This window comes from Myodes glareolus, chromosome 5 (genome assembly GCF_982192425.1).
Source record: "Myodes glareolus chromosome 5, mMyoGla1.1, whole genome shotgun sequence".
In the NCBI taxonomy this organism is placed as follows: Eukaryota; Metazoa; Chordata; class Mammalia; order Rodentia; family Cricetidae; genus Myodes; species Myodes glareolus.
The window spans coordinates 117,375,381-117,391,821 of record NC_142030.1 but is presented as its reverse complement, the minus strand read 5'-3'; the positions used below and the strand labels follow the sequence as shown (position 1 = coordinate 117,391,821).

Here is a 16,441-nt window from a genome sequence, read left to right as displayed (position 1 = left end):
TATTATACTTCTGATGTTCCATAAATAAGATTTAAGAGTTATTGCAGTTTTGCTATTACTAGTGTTTCTTTTCTTAATAATGTTTTTATTACTTACTAAATACACATGCACACAAGTATATATGTTTATTTATAATATATTTTGAAGTGTGTAAAACTAGGGGAAAGGCAAGATAGAAAAATTCATGCAAAGTGCACTAAACAATCAAGTCTTTCTTCCTCAGAATTCATTGTAATTTCTCTGACAAACTGGACAATGTCTTGTCATAAGACTTAAGAAAAACCAAGCTTGGTAAAATATTATTAATTATAACCTTCCTTTCTATCAAACTTATTCTTCATATCTTGATACCGTTTGCCCTCATTATCCCATTTATCTGTCTTGCCTGCCTCAGAAAAATACTATCATGCTTGCTACTTCATTTACCTATGTAGACCCATTGAGATATTACACCATGCCTCATAAATATGCACAATTATGACTGTAAAAAATTTCAAGTATACCAACAAATTCCCTCTAAATCAATGAAAGATTTCTTTCTTTACAAAAACATTCTGGATGATGACTCACATATATTTTGTAGACTTTTTAATTGTTGAATGCTACTAAGTATTAGTGGGGACCACGTAAAGATGTGACTCCACTGAAGATGGGCACATGGCTAGTGTAGGAGGGTAAGTTTCAGAGACTTGAGAAAGAAAATTCTCTCATTTGACTCTTGGTTAAAAGGCTGGGATTTAGGTGAGACAAAGAGGACAAGCATACCTATTACATTTAAGGAGGACATCAGTATCAATTCGGATAACTCTAATTCTGACCTTGTTTTCTCATATATGTTAGAACTTTCTTTTGTAGTTGTTTTGTTTTTGTTTGTTTATTTGCTGTTTGGCTTTTAAAGATAGGGTTTCTCTATGCTGTCCTGATTATCATGCTGTCCTATAACCCAGAGTTCTGCCTGTTTCTTACTGCTGAGTGCTGGGATTAAGGACATGCATGACCACCCTCTGAGAACCTTCTTAATATTGGGGCTCTTAGAGCAAAAAACATAATCAAGAATTCATTCAAAGATTTACACCAATCTGATGGTAGAATAGAAAAAAATATTGGAAGATGACATGGGCTCTAGTTAGCTTTGACAGTCAACTTGATACAGCACAGGTAATCTCAGGTGAGGGATTGCCAAAATAGAATTGGTTTGTGGGCATGTCTGTGGCAGATTGTCTTTAGGGACATCCCACTACATACAGCACCATTCTCAGGAAGTTGTGGCTAAGCTGTACAAAAAAGATAGCTAACCAAGTGGAGAGATGGCAATATTTGCTTGCAGAAGGAAGGCCCAAGTTTTGCTCTCAGTAACCACCGTGTCAGGTAGCTCACAGATATGTGTATATCTGGGATACCCAACACCTTCTTGTAGCCCATCTGGGCAACTAAAATTATGTGTCTGTATCCCCTACACAGGCATACATGCATAAATATAATTTTAAAAAGTTAAAGTATAAAAGCTAGCTGATCATGATCTTGCGAGCAAGCCAAAAAGAAGTCATCATTCATACCCTACTTCAAATCCCTGCTTGTTTTCCTTCTCAGCTTTCCCTTGGTAGTCAAAAGCCGAGATAAACATTTTTATTTGTATTTTTGTTTTTTACCACAAAGTTATATTTGATTTGACTGTTTAATATAGAAAAATACACAAAGCTAGAAGAGTATATTTACCTTGAAATAAAAATAAGAGGTTCCCTCTGTGAAATTATTCACATTTTGGTTTTGATTTTAGAACTTCATTTCATAAAATATGGAAAAATTCATGATATAGTGATTGTGAAACAGAACTGTGACACTGGTGCTTGAGAACAATGACAGTGATAGCTATTTGGGAATGACTCCTTTTTTATTTTTATTTTTTGTTTTAAAATATTTGTTTATTTATTATGTATACAATATTCTGTCTGTGTGTATGTCTGCAGGCCAGAAGAGGGCACCAGACCTCATGTGGTTGCTGGGAATTGAACTCAGGACCTTTGGAAGAGCACGCAATGCTCTTAACCACTGAGCCAGCTCTCTAATGAGAGCTCATCCAAGGCCAGCTGGACTGGGACTGAACGAGCATGTGATCAAACCGGATTCTATGAATCTGTCTGAGATTCATGGGTTCTGTCTGAGAAGCCATTGATAATGGCACTGGGTCTTGTTTCCTCTACCTGTACTGGCTTTTTGGGATCCTAGTCTGTTTGGATGCTTAGCTTCCTAGACCTGGAGGGAGATGGGAGGAACTTGAACTTCCCACAGGGCAGGAAACCCTGACTGCTCTTAGGACTGGAGAGGGAGGAGGAGAGGGAGTGGGGGGTTGGGAGGGTATTGGGAGGAGGGAAGGAAGTGGAAATTTTTATAAATTAATTACAAAAAATGGTCACACTGAACGTTGCTTGCAATGAAGGCTGACTGAGAAGCCAAGGACAATGGCACTGGATTTTTATTCTACTGCATGGACTGACTTTGTGGGAGTCTGGTTTGTTTGGATGCTTACCTTTATAGACCCGGATGGAGGGGGGGGGGACCTTGGACTTCCCATGGGGTCGGGAACCCTGACTGCTCTTAGGACTAGAGAGGGAGGGGGCGGTTGGGAGGGGGAGGTGAAGAGGGGAAGGGGAAAGGGAGGCAGGGAGGAGGTGGAAGTTTTTAATAAATAGCAAAAATAATAATAAAAAAGATACTTAAACTCTACTTTGTTCGCTTTTCTCAGACTAACTTTAAAAAAATTATAATTTCTCCTCAGTCTAAGTGAAACTGCATATGTTTAGCTCATTTTTCTCTTAGAGCAAGTTCAAACCGGACTAAAGATTTTTGAAATTGAATCTTTTATTACATACTTTGCTGTTATGCACAATGTCAGAGTCCCAGGTGTTAACCAAGATTATTTCATTAAAAAAAAAAAGCCTAAAAAATTTCATGACAATTATTGGCCTGCGAAGTCTAGTTGATAAACGATCTATGTCTCAAAGTGTACCTCACTTGGCACTGTGTGCATACCCTCCAGTCACAATGTTACTTGAGAAATCTTGAAACTTTGTATTGCCCAGGTAAAGGGATCAGCCCTTATTGGTCAACCAAAGGAATGTGCTTTTGATCAATGAGATGAAACTCTTGCATTTATTTATTATTGCCTTAGCCTCCTGTAAACGAAAAAAGTGTATTTAGGCTAAAGGAACAGAGAAGCAGACAGAATTGGAATACAGAAATGAAATAAGGTAAAATGAGAAGTTACAAAGATAGAAATAAATAAAGCAAACAAAATAATAAAGCACATCACTCGAAGAGAACATGTGTGACTTCATTCTTCATTCCATAACCCCTCAGAGTAGAAATTTATTAAGTTCCCGTCACTAAGGTGTCACATCTTTTGTGAACCTTGGGAAATAGTTTTGTGAGCTAGACTCGCAAGTTATTGATACTTCTATAATTTGGTAAGGGCATTACAACAGAAAAACTCATAGATCCTATTCATACACCTGTTTGGAAATGAATGTATGAAATAAATCTTGCTTAAATGAGCATTTAAATTCTATGTTGATAGTTAAAACTTCATTTTCTTTAAAACATAAAATGTCACTTCTCTGTTGGTTCTTAAAGTACAATTTTTTTTAGCACCATCATTTGCCCAGGAATCATCAATTGATTCCTGATTTAGTAAATACAGTTTCTGAATTCAGAATTTAATGATTTAAAGCATCTATACACCTAAGCAATATTTCAGATTTAAATTTCAGAATAAATGAAGCTCTGACCTAGGACATGGTCTTAAGTACAAAAAGATTATCAAGTCTACTTACCTGGTTCCAAAAAGCATTATAGTAATATTCTAATGGTTCTGGAATTTCTTGCCTACAGGAAAACTTTCAAAGATTCCATTGTCTCCAAAGATTTAAAAAGTATTTGAAAATAAATTTTTTTGTGTATGCATGTATTCAATGTTAAACTTTTTTTAATTTTTGTGAATATATGAAATTACATATTTTTCTTTCCCCCTTTCAAACTTTCGCATAGTCCCGTCTGAACTCCCCTACAAATTCCTGGCATGTTTTACATATAGTGTTAGGCATGCATATAACAGAAACCTGTATATGTATGTCCATGACCATATATAAATATATATATTAATATATTCATGTATACATTAACACTAATATTACCTTTTCAGCATCCCTAGTGTCATTGTAGTGTAAATTTTTTGCTTGAAAAACTGTTCTAAGTATTTCAAATCTTATTTAAATATGAAAGTAAATTGTAAAAATGAACGACCAATTTTGGATGTAATATGCATACATTTATATGCATATATTTGTACATATATATATTGATAATTGTCAAAAATCTTGTGCAAGTATTACTCATGCTTATTTGTCAAAAATATTGCACTAGAAATAATGTTCCTATTCTAGAATTTAACAGTATAACCAGATTACAATTTTTTCTTTATAAAGCCTTTCATTTAATACTTTATATTTTATGCCCTGAGAGCTTCTGTGACATTTGATCAAAGTTTGATTATTTTTTCAAAAGGGAGAGATGAAATTATTGTCCTGTTATAATATAGGATAAACAAATAGAAAATTAATTTAGAGATCCTTTGTATGTTCAAGAAATATGTCAATGTGATGAAGCTTTCATGGACCCATCCTTATTTTCCCCTGAGAGTCTGATCATCCTTAAATATGCTTTAAAATAAAATATCTTAATCTAGTTATATATAGAAAATAGCAAATGTGGAGCAAAATTATGTTTCACTATCACAAACAATTGCAACACATAATTCATACATGTTTTTGACTTAGAAAACATAAAGTATATTTTTGCATGGAACATCTTACTTAGTTCAAACAAAACTGCAGTACATAGTTTGTACTACTAAACCCATTTGACCCAGAATAAGCTGAGAGAAATGGATCATGTGGGACATTTGTATTCATATCTCCTTGAATTCACACGGAAATTAGTATTTGTACAAGTCTTCTATTTTCTAAGAAATTAACCAGGAAGGTTCTCATTCACTTTTTGGCAGCACAGAACAAAGAATTCTTGGAATAGAAAATAGTAAGTAGAAATAGAATAATGTATCTTAAAACCTCAAGTGAGTCTAATGTTCAAAATATATTCTAATCAAGGTTCTTTACAGTTTCTGTCTATTGTGAATAAAGACACAATGACCACAGATGAGAAACTGTCTTCATGATAAGATGAAGCATTCTTTAGGCATATGCCCACTAGAGGGCATATGCTGTCTACTGAAAAATGGATAAGAAAAAATGATACATTTACACAACAATGTATTCCCCAGCGCTTACCAAAAAAATGACATCATGAAATTTGCTGGTAAGTGAATACAACCAGAAAATTATCATCCTAAGTGAGGTAACACAGACCCAGAATATCAAATATTACATATAGATGAAATCAGTTGTTAAGAAAGTTATAATAGAGCCAGGCAGTGGTAGCATATATTGTTAATCCCATCACTCAAGAAGCAGAGGTAGGCAGATCTCTGTGTGTTCAAGGTCAGCCTGCTGTACAAAACTAGTTCCAGGAGAGGTTTCAAAGCTACAGAGAAACGCTGACTCAAAGGAGAAAACAAAAGAAAGATAAAAAAGAAAAAGAAAATTATAATCAAGCTACACTCCACACAAACAGAGAAGTTAGGGAAAGAGTCAAGGTATAGATGGAAACCTTGGATCTTCCTGGTAAAGAATAAATAGAACATATATTGCAGGTGGACTGGGGGCCAGGTGGGGATTAGCTGTAGAGGAAGAGTGAAAAATTTTTAATTAAAGTAAATAAAATAAATATTAATTTTGTCTTTTTTGAATAGCTATAACAAGGTACAATCCTTCCCAATTTTATAGAGTAATCTATGAATTTATTGCTATATATAATCTTAGTTATATAACATATCCAATGATGTCTGTACAAGATACAGATTATAAAATTCTGCAGAGAAAAGAATAAGTCATAAAGTATAAAACTCCGAACTTTTCTAAAGCTCAAAGTTTTTCAGACACAATTCATACTTTCTGTTCTCTGCTACCCTGACCATATAAAGAGGTGAAGTCTTCTTTCTGTGTTACTCAGGAGGCAGAAGATATATAAGTATTGATGTATTTGTACAATGACAGGTGCATTCAAATCTCTCTGTGGCTTCCATTTTAACAGTATTGACTTCTATTTGATGTGTGAACAGTTTTTTTTAAGAAGGAGGATTCTATAGGAATTATATAAAATAACTTGATGATCATATATGTTTAGGTGATATAACCACAGTCCAGTCCAGATCTCCCTGTATCCTGGGCTTCACATTTAATCTACGTGATCCTTTATCTGTGAATCATATAGTGCTCAGGGTCATGGGAGTGCTTTCAACACTATAATGCCAGACATGAAGAAACTTTTCCACTTGCAACATGGAAAGGGTGGAATTCTAGCCCTGACAGCCTGTAAAATATTAACAACATAACAACAATTTCTACCTGGAGGAGAGCACATGTCCCCATCAAGTGAAGAATGAATGAAGAAAATGTAGTACATTTAAACAAAGGAGTTTTACTCAACTGTTATAAACAAGAAACATCAAGAAATTTGAAGACAAAGTGATGGAACTAGAAAAACATCTTGAGTGAAGTAATCTAGTTCCCAGAAAGACAAACATGGTATGTACTCACTCATAAGTGAATACTAGCTATAATTAAAAGATAACCATGTTAGAATCTACATTCCCAGAGAGGCAAGATAACAAAGAGGCCACAAAGGAGGACAGGAATCTATGGATTTCCTTGAGAACAGAAAATAGAAGAGATCTTTTGGGTAGACTGGGGAGGGGGCATGCAGGGATGGGAACATGAGGGATTAGGTTTAGAGAATGGATGGAGGGGGAAGTAATGAAAGAGATATCACATTTTTGGATTAGGTAGAAACCTAGTTCAAAAGAAACTCCTACGAATCAACAAACATGACCACAGGTAAGATTCCTAGCAATTGTGTAATGGGTACCTTATCTGCTATCTCCTATAATCAGATTTGTGACTATCCCAATTGTCATCAGAGAACCTTCATCCAGTGACTAACGGAAACAGATTCAGAGTTCCAAAACCAAGCACTGGGATGAACTCTCAGAATCATGTTGAAGAGAGAAAGGATTGTAGGAGTCAGGGACTCAAGGTTGTCACAAAGAAACCCACATAAACAAGTTACCTGGACTCTGAGGAGCTCATAGACTCTGGACCAACAGCTAGGGAGCATACATGGGAGTGATCTAGATACTCAACTTGTGTACTACAGATGTGTAGCTTGATCTACTTGTGAGACACCTTGTCCAAGAAACTATTCTACATACTGAGTTGCCTTGGCTAGCCTTAGTCCTACCTCACTATCAAAGCATCATAAACCATGCTTTGTTGACACCCATGGGAGACCTGCCTACTTCTGAACAGAAACAGAAGAGGAATAGATGGGAGTGCAGGGAAGGGAAATGGGAGAGAGAATGGGGGTAGAAGAAAGAAAGGAGAAGAATATAAGATAAATGAATAAATTTAAACAATAATAATGGAGAAAAGGTTATTTTTGGTTATTACAAAGGAGAAGATAGCAGATAGACCCAAGAGACATGAAGGGTCTAAAAGTAAATAGAAAATCTTTACTTTTTTTTCTTTTTTTTTCTTTCTTTTTGGTTTATCAAGATAGGGTTTCATTGTGTAGTTTTGGAGCCTTTCCTAGATCTCACCCTGTACACCCAGCTAACCTCAAACTCACAGAGATTTACCTGCCTCTGCCTCCCAAGTATTGTATTTAAAGGCATGCACAATCAACATCTGGCTGCAAATAGAACCTTGCATGTAATTTACAGAGTCTATAATGGACAAGGGGACAAAAGAGTCTTATTAAAAGTAATAATATTTCTGAGGAAAGATGTTGAAGAACTCATTTTTTCTTTCAGAGCTAGAATTTAATTTTTATGTAGATTCTTCTTTATACATGTCTTGGGTATGATTCAGCAAATAAAGACTCCATAATTTATGATTGTTTGTGTTATTATCTTGATCAAAAGGCCATTACATTAAAGTTAATAATAGAAAAACTAACATAATTTCAGCTTAAGGTATTATTAAAAGGAGATAATTCACCATAAGTATTATGATGCCTATATTAAAATGGCATGTAGAATACAAAATATTGCTTGAAACTTGGTCCAGTTTTTCATATTTTTAGGGACCAAGAAACAAGCACATCTAAGTTTGAAGACAGTTCTTCAAACCATGTCACATATAAAATGTATGAGACAAACAATTTTAACAAATGTTTTAGTTTAGATCAGAACCCAATAATTTACTTTGAACATTTTAATTGAAATTCCTAAAACAAAGAGTGTTCATAATTCTCATTCTTTACTCCCAGCAGCACTCAAAGGACCAAAAGCTTTTCTGAGCTCCCATCTTAGTTAGAGGGTGAATAGATCCTAGACCTGTGTCAAACAAAATCTCTTCATGAAGCTTGTTAATTTAGAAATACACTTACTTCTTTGGAAACTTTATTGCATGATTTAACATTTATTCTTTCTGTATTTAAAATAGTTCCATGAGGTTAGCATGATTTACCTATTTTTATAAATAAAAATAAAAGGGGAACCAAGGTACTTACTTGAAATCACATTTGAAAGTGTCAGAGTAAATGTACAAACAGAGATCATATGCCTCTGAAATTATTTTCACAATTCCTATGCATGCTAAAAAGTGAGGCAGAGAATGCTCAGTCAATCATTGGAAATGCATAATGAAGAATTCTCTGTTCAGGAAACAAAGGCTAAATAATTATAATACCAAAGCAGCTCTAATATATATATATATATATATATATATATGTGTGTGTGTGTGTGTGTGTGTGTGTGTGTGTATTATATACATATGTGTGTGTATTCAGGATATGTTATTCACATACACCTTTTGATCAGACACATACACAGTATAAAATATTTTTCTGAACTATAGTGAACACTGTCCTCTTATGAAAACCCTGAGACCTTACTCAAATATATTTTTAACATCATATTTTTCTCATATATACCACAAATGACCTAATCAGTTGGAAAATGTTCCTGTTTTTGGACCATTATACTGTAAAGATTATCTACAAAGTTCACTGATCATAGCTGCTCCATCATAGATAAATGTCTACTTTCAGGTGTTATAATGCTAAAGCATATTGAAAATTATCCTCTGTAATAAATTCTGAGGTTTACTGTGAAAATCAAGCCTTAAATTGTATCCTAGCCTTTGGTGCTATCCTTAGAAAAATTACAAATTCAAGTTTATGTATACGAGCCCCTTTCTTATTTTAGTGTAAATATTTCCTTACAGACTCTATGTGTGGCTTTAGTTTTGTAAGTAAATCGATACCAGTGTAATAATATATATTTATTGATATCTTATACTATATTTTATTGATGTTTTTCTAGGATTCATGTTCTGGTTTATAATTAAATTTAATCTCTTTTCCTAGACCTTATCATTCTCTGCTTTTCTTGAATAAGAAAGATGTAACAACTCTATGATGATTCAATTCAGAATATTATGTAGACTATGTTGGAAATAAGAAAAATGTGCAACTCAGAACGAAGATTCTTCGATATGATATAGGGAAAATGGATGCTTTTTTCCTATTTATTCTTCATCTGAGAAAACTAAATGGAGAATATATAATCTATCCATACATATTCGACTCCAATGTGGACCCTTAAATGACTAACAAATGAGAAAAATCTAATTTGAACATGATTTGACTAATTCCACTAGTGATCATCACAAATCTTTCAAACTCACATCTGTAGAACATTACGCATGTGTGGGCCAAATTTTGTTTGTGTGTTTCAGGCTAAGTACCTTAAAATTTGTCAGCATTTTAACTAAGGAAACATTTTAAGCCAAGATGCAAAGAGAATTTTTCTTATCAGATAATTGTAGAGTGTTTATATACAAAACTTTCTAGGATAATGTTAATCACTTTGTTTCTCGTACTTTAATTACAGTAAGACGGCACCATTTTGAATAATTACCCTTCTGCATTTATCCTTCAGAAGAGAAGAAATCTAGTAAAACTAGAAACAAGAATTGCCTCACTCACTTCTTCATCGCACATGAATCTAACTCTATCTTTTCTCTTGATCTGTCAACAGCTCAGGAGATGCTTCCCTAGTTTGTATATAGACACCAGCTCTGTCTGAAACAAGCCTAAAGAATTTCAATCACTCTATGAAAAAAATTAATCAAAACATTCAAAATTCTTTGAGAACATCCAATTACCACAGCCAAAATCAAACTATGGCATATGTACCTGGTACTAAAATATGTATACTAATTGTATTGTAATTAAATAATATTTTAAACAAACTTGATAAATTTTCTCATAGATACCAAAATCCACAGATGCTTAAGACCTCCTATGTTTGCATATGATTTACAAATGTCCTCCATACAGTCTAAATATTTTCTAGATTATTATGATTACTGATGTATTGATTGCCATGTAAATAGTGTAAGACATATTGCTTATGAGATATAGCTTTTGTGTTTGCTGAAAATCTAATGAACATTTTCAAAATTATTATGTCCAATCATAACCTCGAGCTATAGATATTATACTTAAAAGTATAAAGGGTCAAATTAATGGATTCTTGTCAAATATCATTAACACTTTTCTATTTTAGTTGAAATGAATTTGAAATTTTTGACATGTGACTTCTTTCAAAAAGCTTAGTGCTTAATGTTGCACTCCCAAAGAAGACTGTATTGTACATATGCCTTATATGCAGTATGCTATGTAAAATTACTTATGTCTGGAAAGGATGGAGAAGGTAATTAGGACTTAATTGGGTAATACCTATAGCATTGGTAGCCTAATAAGAATCAGTATGTCTCTGTTCTCTCTTGTGAAATTCAGGGGGAAGGTTACTGTATGCACATAAGGAATGAGTTGTATCCAAACAATGGCTCTGTTGGTGCTTTGACCTTAATTTTTTGGCCTCCAGAAGCATGTGGACTATACAAACACACACTCTTGTTCAAACAATTTAGCCTAATATTTTCTTATGGCAGGTTAAAGAAATGAAAATGATGACTTCTTAAAAAATGACTTTTGTTAGGTCAAATTGCTTGCAAAAATAAAAATAAGGACATTATTTCATGTAAGCATAGGGTAATCTTTCTAATTCTTCTCAGATATAGGCTTAAATTCTATTCCTACTTGTCTTAATTCCACAGCTATCTGCTATCTATTTTAACTTTCTAATGTAATTTTGATACAACCCAAGACTTTTTGAAGGTGTACTCATTATTGACTATGAACTCAGTCATACTCTGAGAAAGTTAGAAAGAACTGTTAAATGTCAGTCTTTTTAACACTGATATAATTATATAAAAGTTGTGTATTTAGGTGGGTAAGGGTGGTATATACCTTTAGTTCCAGCACTTGGAAGGCAAAAACAGGCAAATCTCTATGAATTTGAGGCCACCTGGGTCTATACAGTGAGTTCTAGGATAGGCTCCAAAGCTATAGAGAAATGCTGCTTTGAAAAAGCAAATATATATACATATATGTATATATGTGTGTGTGTATTAAACACAATAAAAAAATATTAAAATATTATATTTTTGAATGTTTCCTTATCTTATAGAATTCTAAAGACATCATTTTCTGAATAAACTTTTACTTACAAATATAGTGGTTATGTATTTGTAAATCAACCTTACTATGTCACAGTTCTTTATGTTTTTATGTAACAAAATGATAATTTAATTTTAGATCATTTGAAAAACAGACATTTTATAAACAATACTATATTTTAGAATTAATTTTTCTTATTATGTTCTGAGCTATAGTGCATTTAAGAAACAAGATTATTACTACAGTTAGTGACCTTGATCACAGCGTTGTGGATTTAAATGAGACCCACATTTCAGATGAATACAATGTATACTTTAAAAATTATGATAAAACGATATCAAAAAACATTTTGTGTCTTCACCAAATTGACTGACATGTTTATTCTTATCTATATACTGTTGTTTAAAAATGCCCATTTAGAATACTTTAAACCTGTTTTGAGATTTTAAAATTTCAATATGTGAATTTTTATATTCCTTTCCAATCAAAGAAACTGTCAGAAAACCCCTTACGCAAACAGTCAAGTCAACTTCACTATGAATAAGCCAGATAATCATGCAATACCTCCTCGCATGGTAACTGGTACTACTGCCTAAAGTATGTCCCTTCCCTGTATTCACTGAAAAGAGAAATGAGGCGGGTTTGTATTATGTGATATTCTAGCAGGTTACTTGTAAAGATTTATAATGTATAGTATGTTCAGGACAGCCAGTGTCCCAACACTAGATGGAAAAATGAGCTTTGATCCCTAACTTAGAAACTATGACCAACTGATATATTTTTGCAAATGAAAAAGTACATTCCATTAATGGATTCTCACTGGGTATATTAACTATAGAACCAAGACTAAGCCCTGTGTCCAATAGTGGATGGCTAACACAAAATCAACTCAGTGGAATTCTTCTATACTTTTTGTTTCATTTTGGACATTCTTTGTCTTGCTGATATATTGGGTCTTGCTTGTATATTGCAGTTTCCAATTTTGTACTTTTGGGGTTTTGGATCTTTTTCTCTCTCTCTTCCCTTCTCCTTGTCCCCACCTCTCCTTTACCTGCCCTGTCCCTGCATGTGCATGAGAATAACATCTTGAAATTCTTCTGATTTATCTCCTGTTTTCTAAAGATGGAGAGACTAAAGGAATGGAACTGAGTGAGTGGGGAGGTAGAAATGATCTGGGAGAAGTTGTGTGCTTTATCCTTATGTAATTATGTAATTATCTCAGTAAGACACAGAAATAGCAGTAAGATCACTGGACCTGTGTCAATAGGATAACCACATAGACCATGTCAAATAATGACAGTGTAATTTACATAGAGATCTAATCAACATTTCATTTTATATCATTTCTTCTAGATTTAAAACCTCAATGGAAACAGAATATAAAAACAACACCAGGGTAGACTCTACAATACTCTTACTTTTTGTTTCTTCTGTTGCTAAAAACAGAATGTCAATAAGCACAGACATCAAAGTTAATAAGATCATTCAATCATTTTTATCAGCATAGACTGATTAGGAAATTATCATCCAAAACTATATGCGTGTCTGCAATCCAATCCATATCTAAAAGTTCCCCATTTCTCCAACTTTTAGTTTTTTAATTATTCAATACAGACTATTGTGTAGCCCAAGCTAACATTCAGTTATTGTGCAGTCAACAATAAGGATAACACTGAACTTCTCTACATGCCAAGTGGGATTGAAGACGTACACAATCATGTCTAGAAATAGTAACATTTGCCTTAGGATGTAAACATAGTATTGAAAAATAAGCTAATCCACCTTTGTAATGAGAACAACCTACAACACATATTTTTGTAATTTAAATTGATTTTTTTAGTGTTACAGCTAGAATTGTATAATGTTGCCAATTTAAAAATGTCAACTGGGCCCTGATAATTTGGTTTTAAATAAAGGTATGAGGAATATTCTTGTTGTTTCTAAAAGTATCTACATATGGTAACAAAACATAGTTTTGTGGAACACATTCTGGTTGTAAATGATTTGAATATCATGATCTATTTAAGAAAGACTAAAGAAAGTTTAATTTATATGTTAAATAGCATAAAATGATAGATTCTTGGTCAAAACCTTGGATTATATTTACTATTTTCACTATTTTTTAATTTTCTAACGTTTTAATTTTTAATTAATTATTAATTAGTGATTCATATTAAAATGAATGGGTGGTAACATTATTTTTATTGATTAGTGACCCTATTAGGATGCACAGTTGGTAACATTTTTATTTATTAATTAGTGACCTATGGTTGGATGCATGGGTGGTAGATATTCAGAGTATTTCTTTCAGGGTTTAGTTTCTTTCTGTCACCAGATGCTTTGTGGGATCAAATTCACATTATTGTTTGGTGTCATTGCTTTGTGGCATGTGATTTTGCCAGTATCATTTGTGTGCAGTGAAACAAGTTAAAAGAGATTACGAGAAATTTTGTCACATATAAAGCATTAATGATTTTAATAGTTGCACAAGCAAATTAGTGTAGTATATATTCCTTAATATTTACATACTTTTTTTTCTTTTTTGGTTTTCGAGACTAGATTTCTCTGTATCTTTGAAGGTTGTCCTGGAACGCACTCTGTAGATCAGGCTGGCTTTGAATTCAGAGAGATCTGCCTACCTCTGCCTCCTGAGTGCTAGGATGCTAGGATTAAAGTTGTGTCTCCCTCCCCTCCCCCCGGCACTGTCTATACATTTTTACTTAAGGAAAATGGAAGTTCCTGGTCCAAACTGAGTCCTAATCCACATTAACAATTTACATATTTTTGTTTGCCATAGATATTCAATCAGAATCCTAAACATTATAAAGAAATGAGAAATATCAAAAACATTTCCTTGAACTAAACAAGTACTCAATACTTTTTGAAAATAGTTTAACTTATTCATGTAAAAAAATCATCAACATAAAATATCTAATAATCTTTTTTGATCATTCAAGAGAAAAAAGTTCTGATTTCTCAGTAAACTATGCTACATTTTATGAGGAATATATGCTTAAAACTAGTGAGATTGAAGGAAAATATACAGCTGTTTAGTTTAATTACTGATCTATCCTATTCAGAAATCTTTTACTAGTGCTGACTGCCACACTGAGGAACTTAGGACATCTTAAACTATGAAAAGCCTGAGAAGAAGGTCTAAGAAAAGTGAGCATCAGGACATGTTCTTGTGATAAGCCCTTTAGGTCTCTGAATTCTCAAAGGAACATTTGACCAATGTTTGACTTTTGACAAAAAAAAGAAAAGAAAAGTAAAAACAAAATTTGCACCAATACAAATACTATGGACTGCTGATCATTTTTCTAATAGCATCTCAAATTGAATTTGATTCACACTCATATTTAAAAAGGACATTCTGAAAAGCAAAAAAAAAAAGTAGCAGTTTTATGGAAAGAAGATAACTAAGAACTTGGATTTGAACTGCTTATAATTGAAACAATGATGTCAAAATATTTCATATTACAATCTGTAATGCTAAGAATGGGTAAAGATACATAAGTATAAATGTAGGCATAATTGATAAGGCATCACAAAAATAGCTACTAGAGAATCAACTGAAATGTTTCGAGAGAGGAGTAGGTGCTCTCTTCCATGGCGTAGATACTGGTAAGTTGAGGATATTATTGTAAATAACTCTACAACTTCTCATCACCCTTGCTCTTGTGGGTAACCCTGATGAAACTTGGTGGATTACAACAATAAAACAAAGCAAAACTAATAAACAAAAAATAAAAAAACACAGCAAACAATAACCACGAAAGTAGTTGGGGGACTAACTAGGAAAGCAAAGGTTATCAATAGAAGTAGAAAGAAGGAATTTCTTGAGAGTACTAGATGTTGCTTTAAATATGGTCAAAATTCATTATATACATGAATGACAATTTCATACTGAAACTCATTGTATCCAATTATTATACACTGGCAAAAACCTTTCAATACTAACTGGTTGAAGAACCATTTCACTTCATCATTAGTGGGTCATCTTATTCTAATTATGGAAATAAGAGTTTAGCAGCACATTCCGATAGTGGTAAACCAGGCCTCGAAGATTTACAAGAGTATCACTCCTTAAGCTATAGCCTCACTATCCCACCTGACACAGTAGGTAATGAAAGAAACATCATAAACTCAGAGAGGAACATTTTGTACTTTTGTCACTAAATACAAATGGGCAACTCTTCATCTAATCAAAGATATTGACAGTAACCATTTTGAACTTTGAAAGGCCAAATGCCCTACCTTGCCTACATAGAGGGGATCAGAGCCCATGTATTCTTCCAGCACGAAGAACTGGTTCCAGACCCAGCTGCGCTTCGTTCGGGACCTCCCTGACTGAAAATACAGCTCGGACCTGGACCTTGGCTGCTCAGCTTGACTCGTCCCAGAGAAACATAGGAAGAGACCTACAAGCTGTAGAAAATGGCACAACTCTACTTTGCCCAGCTTCATCTTTTTTTTTTCTTCCTTTTTGCTATGTAAGAAAAAAATCTTGAAAAGAGAAAAGGCACAGTTCTAGCTGGCCTCGTAGCTTTTGCCTCCAGCGGTGTGTCAGCTCGGAATCCAGAGATAACAATCTGTAGAGTGTTACACTGGAAGAGGTAAGCAGTGCTGAGTAGCCCTTGCCAAGCAATGGTGTAATAGGTACCTAGAACAAACACAAAAGCTTGTGTCAGAAGCTAGAACATGTAATATTGCTAAACATTTAGTTGTGAACTGTACTGAA

General features: G+C 33.6%; 1 protein-coding gene across 3 annotated transcripts in view; it reads right to left on the bottom strand.

The window, feature by feature from the left end:
• Cdh7 (cadherin 7) overlaps window positions 1-16,441 on the bottom strand; it is a 184,266-nt gene that overhangs the window by 156,772 nt on the left and 11,053 nt on the right. For all 3 annotated transcript variants that reach the window (XM_048443885.3, XM_048443887.3, XM_048443884.3), the window contains exon 2: window positions 15,958-16,363. In XM_048443885.3, coding sequence (XP_048299842.2) covers window positions 15,958-16,167 — 210 coding nt within the window. In that variant the 5' untranslated portion in view covers window positions 16,168-16,363. The remainder of the gene's footprint in view (window positions 1-15,957; window positions 16,364-16,441) is intronic.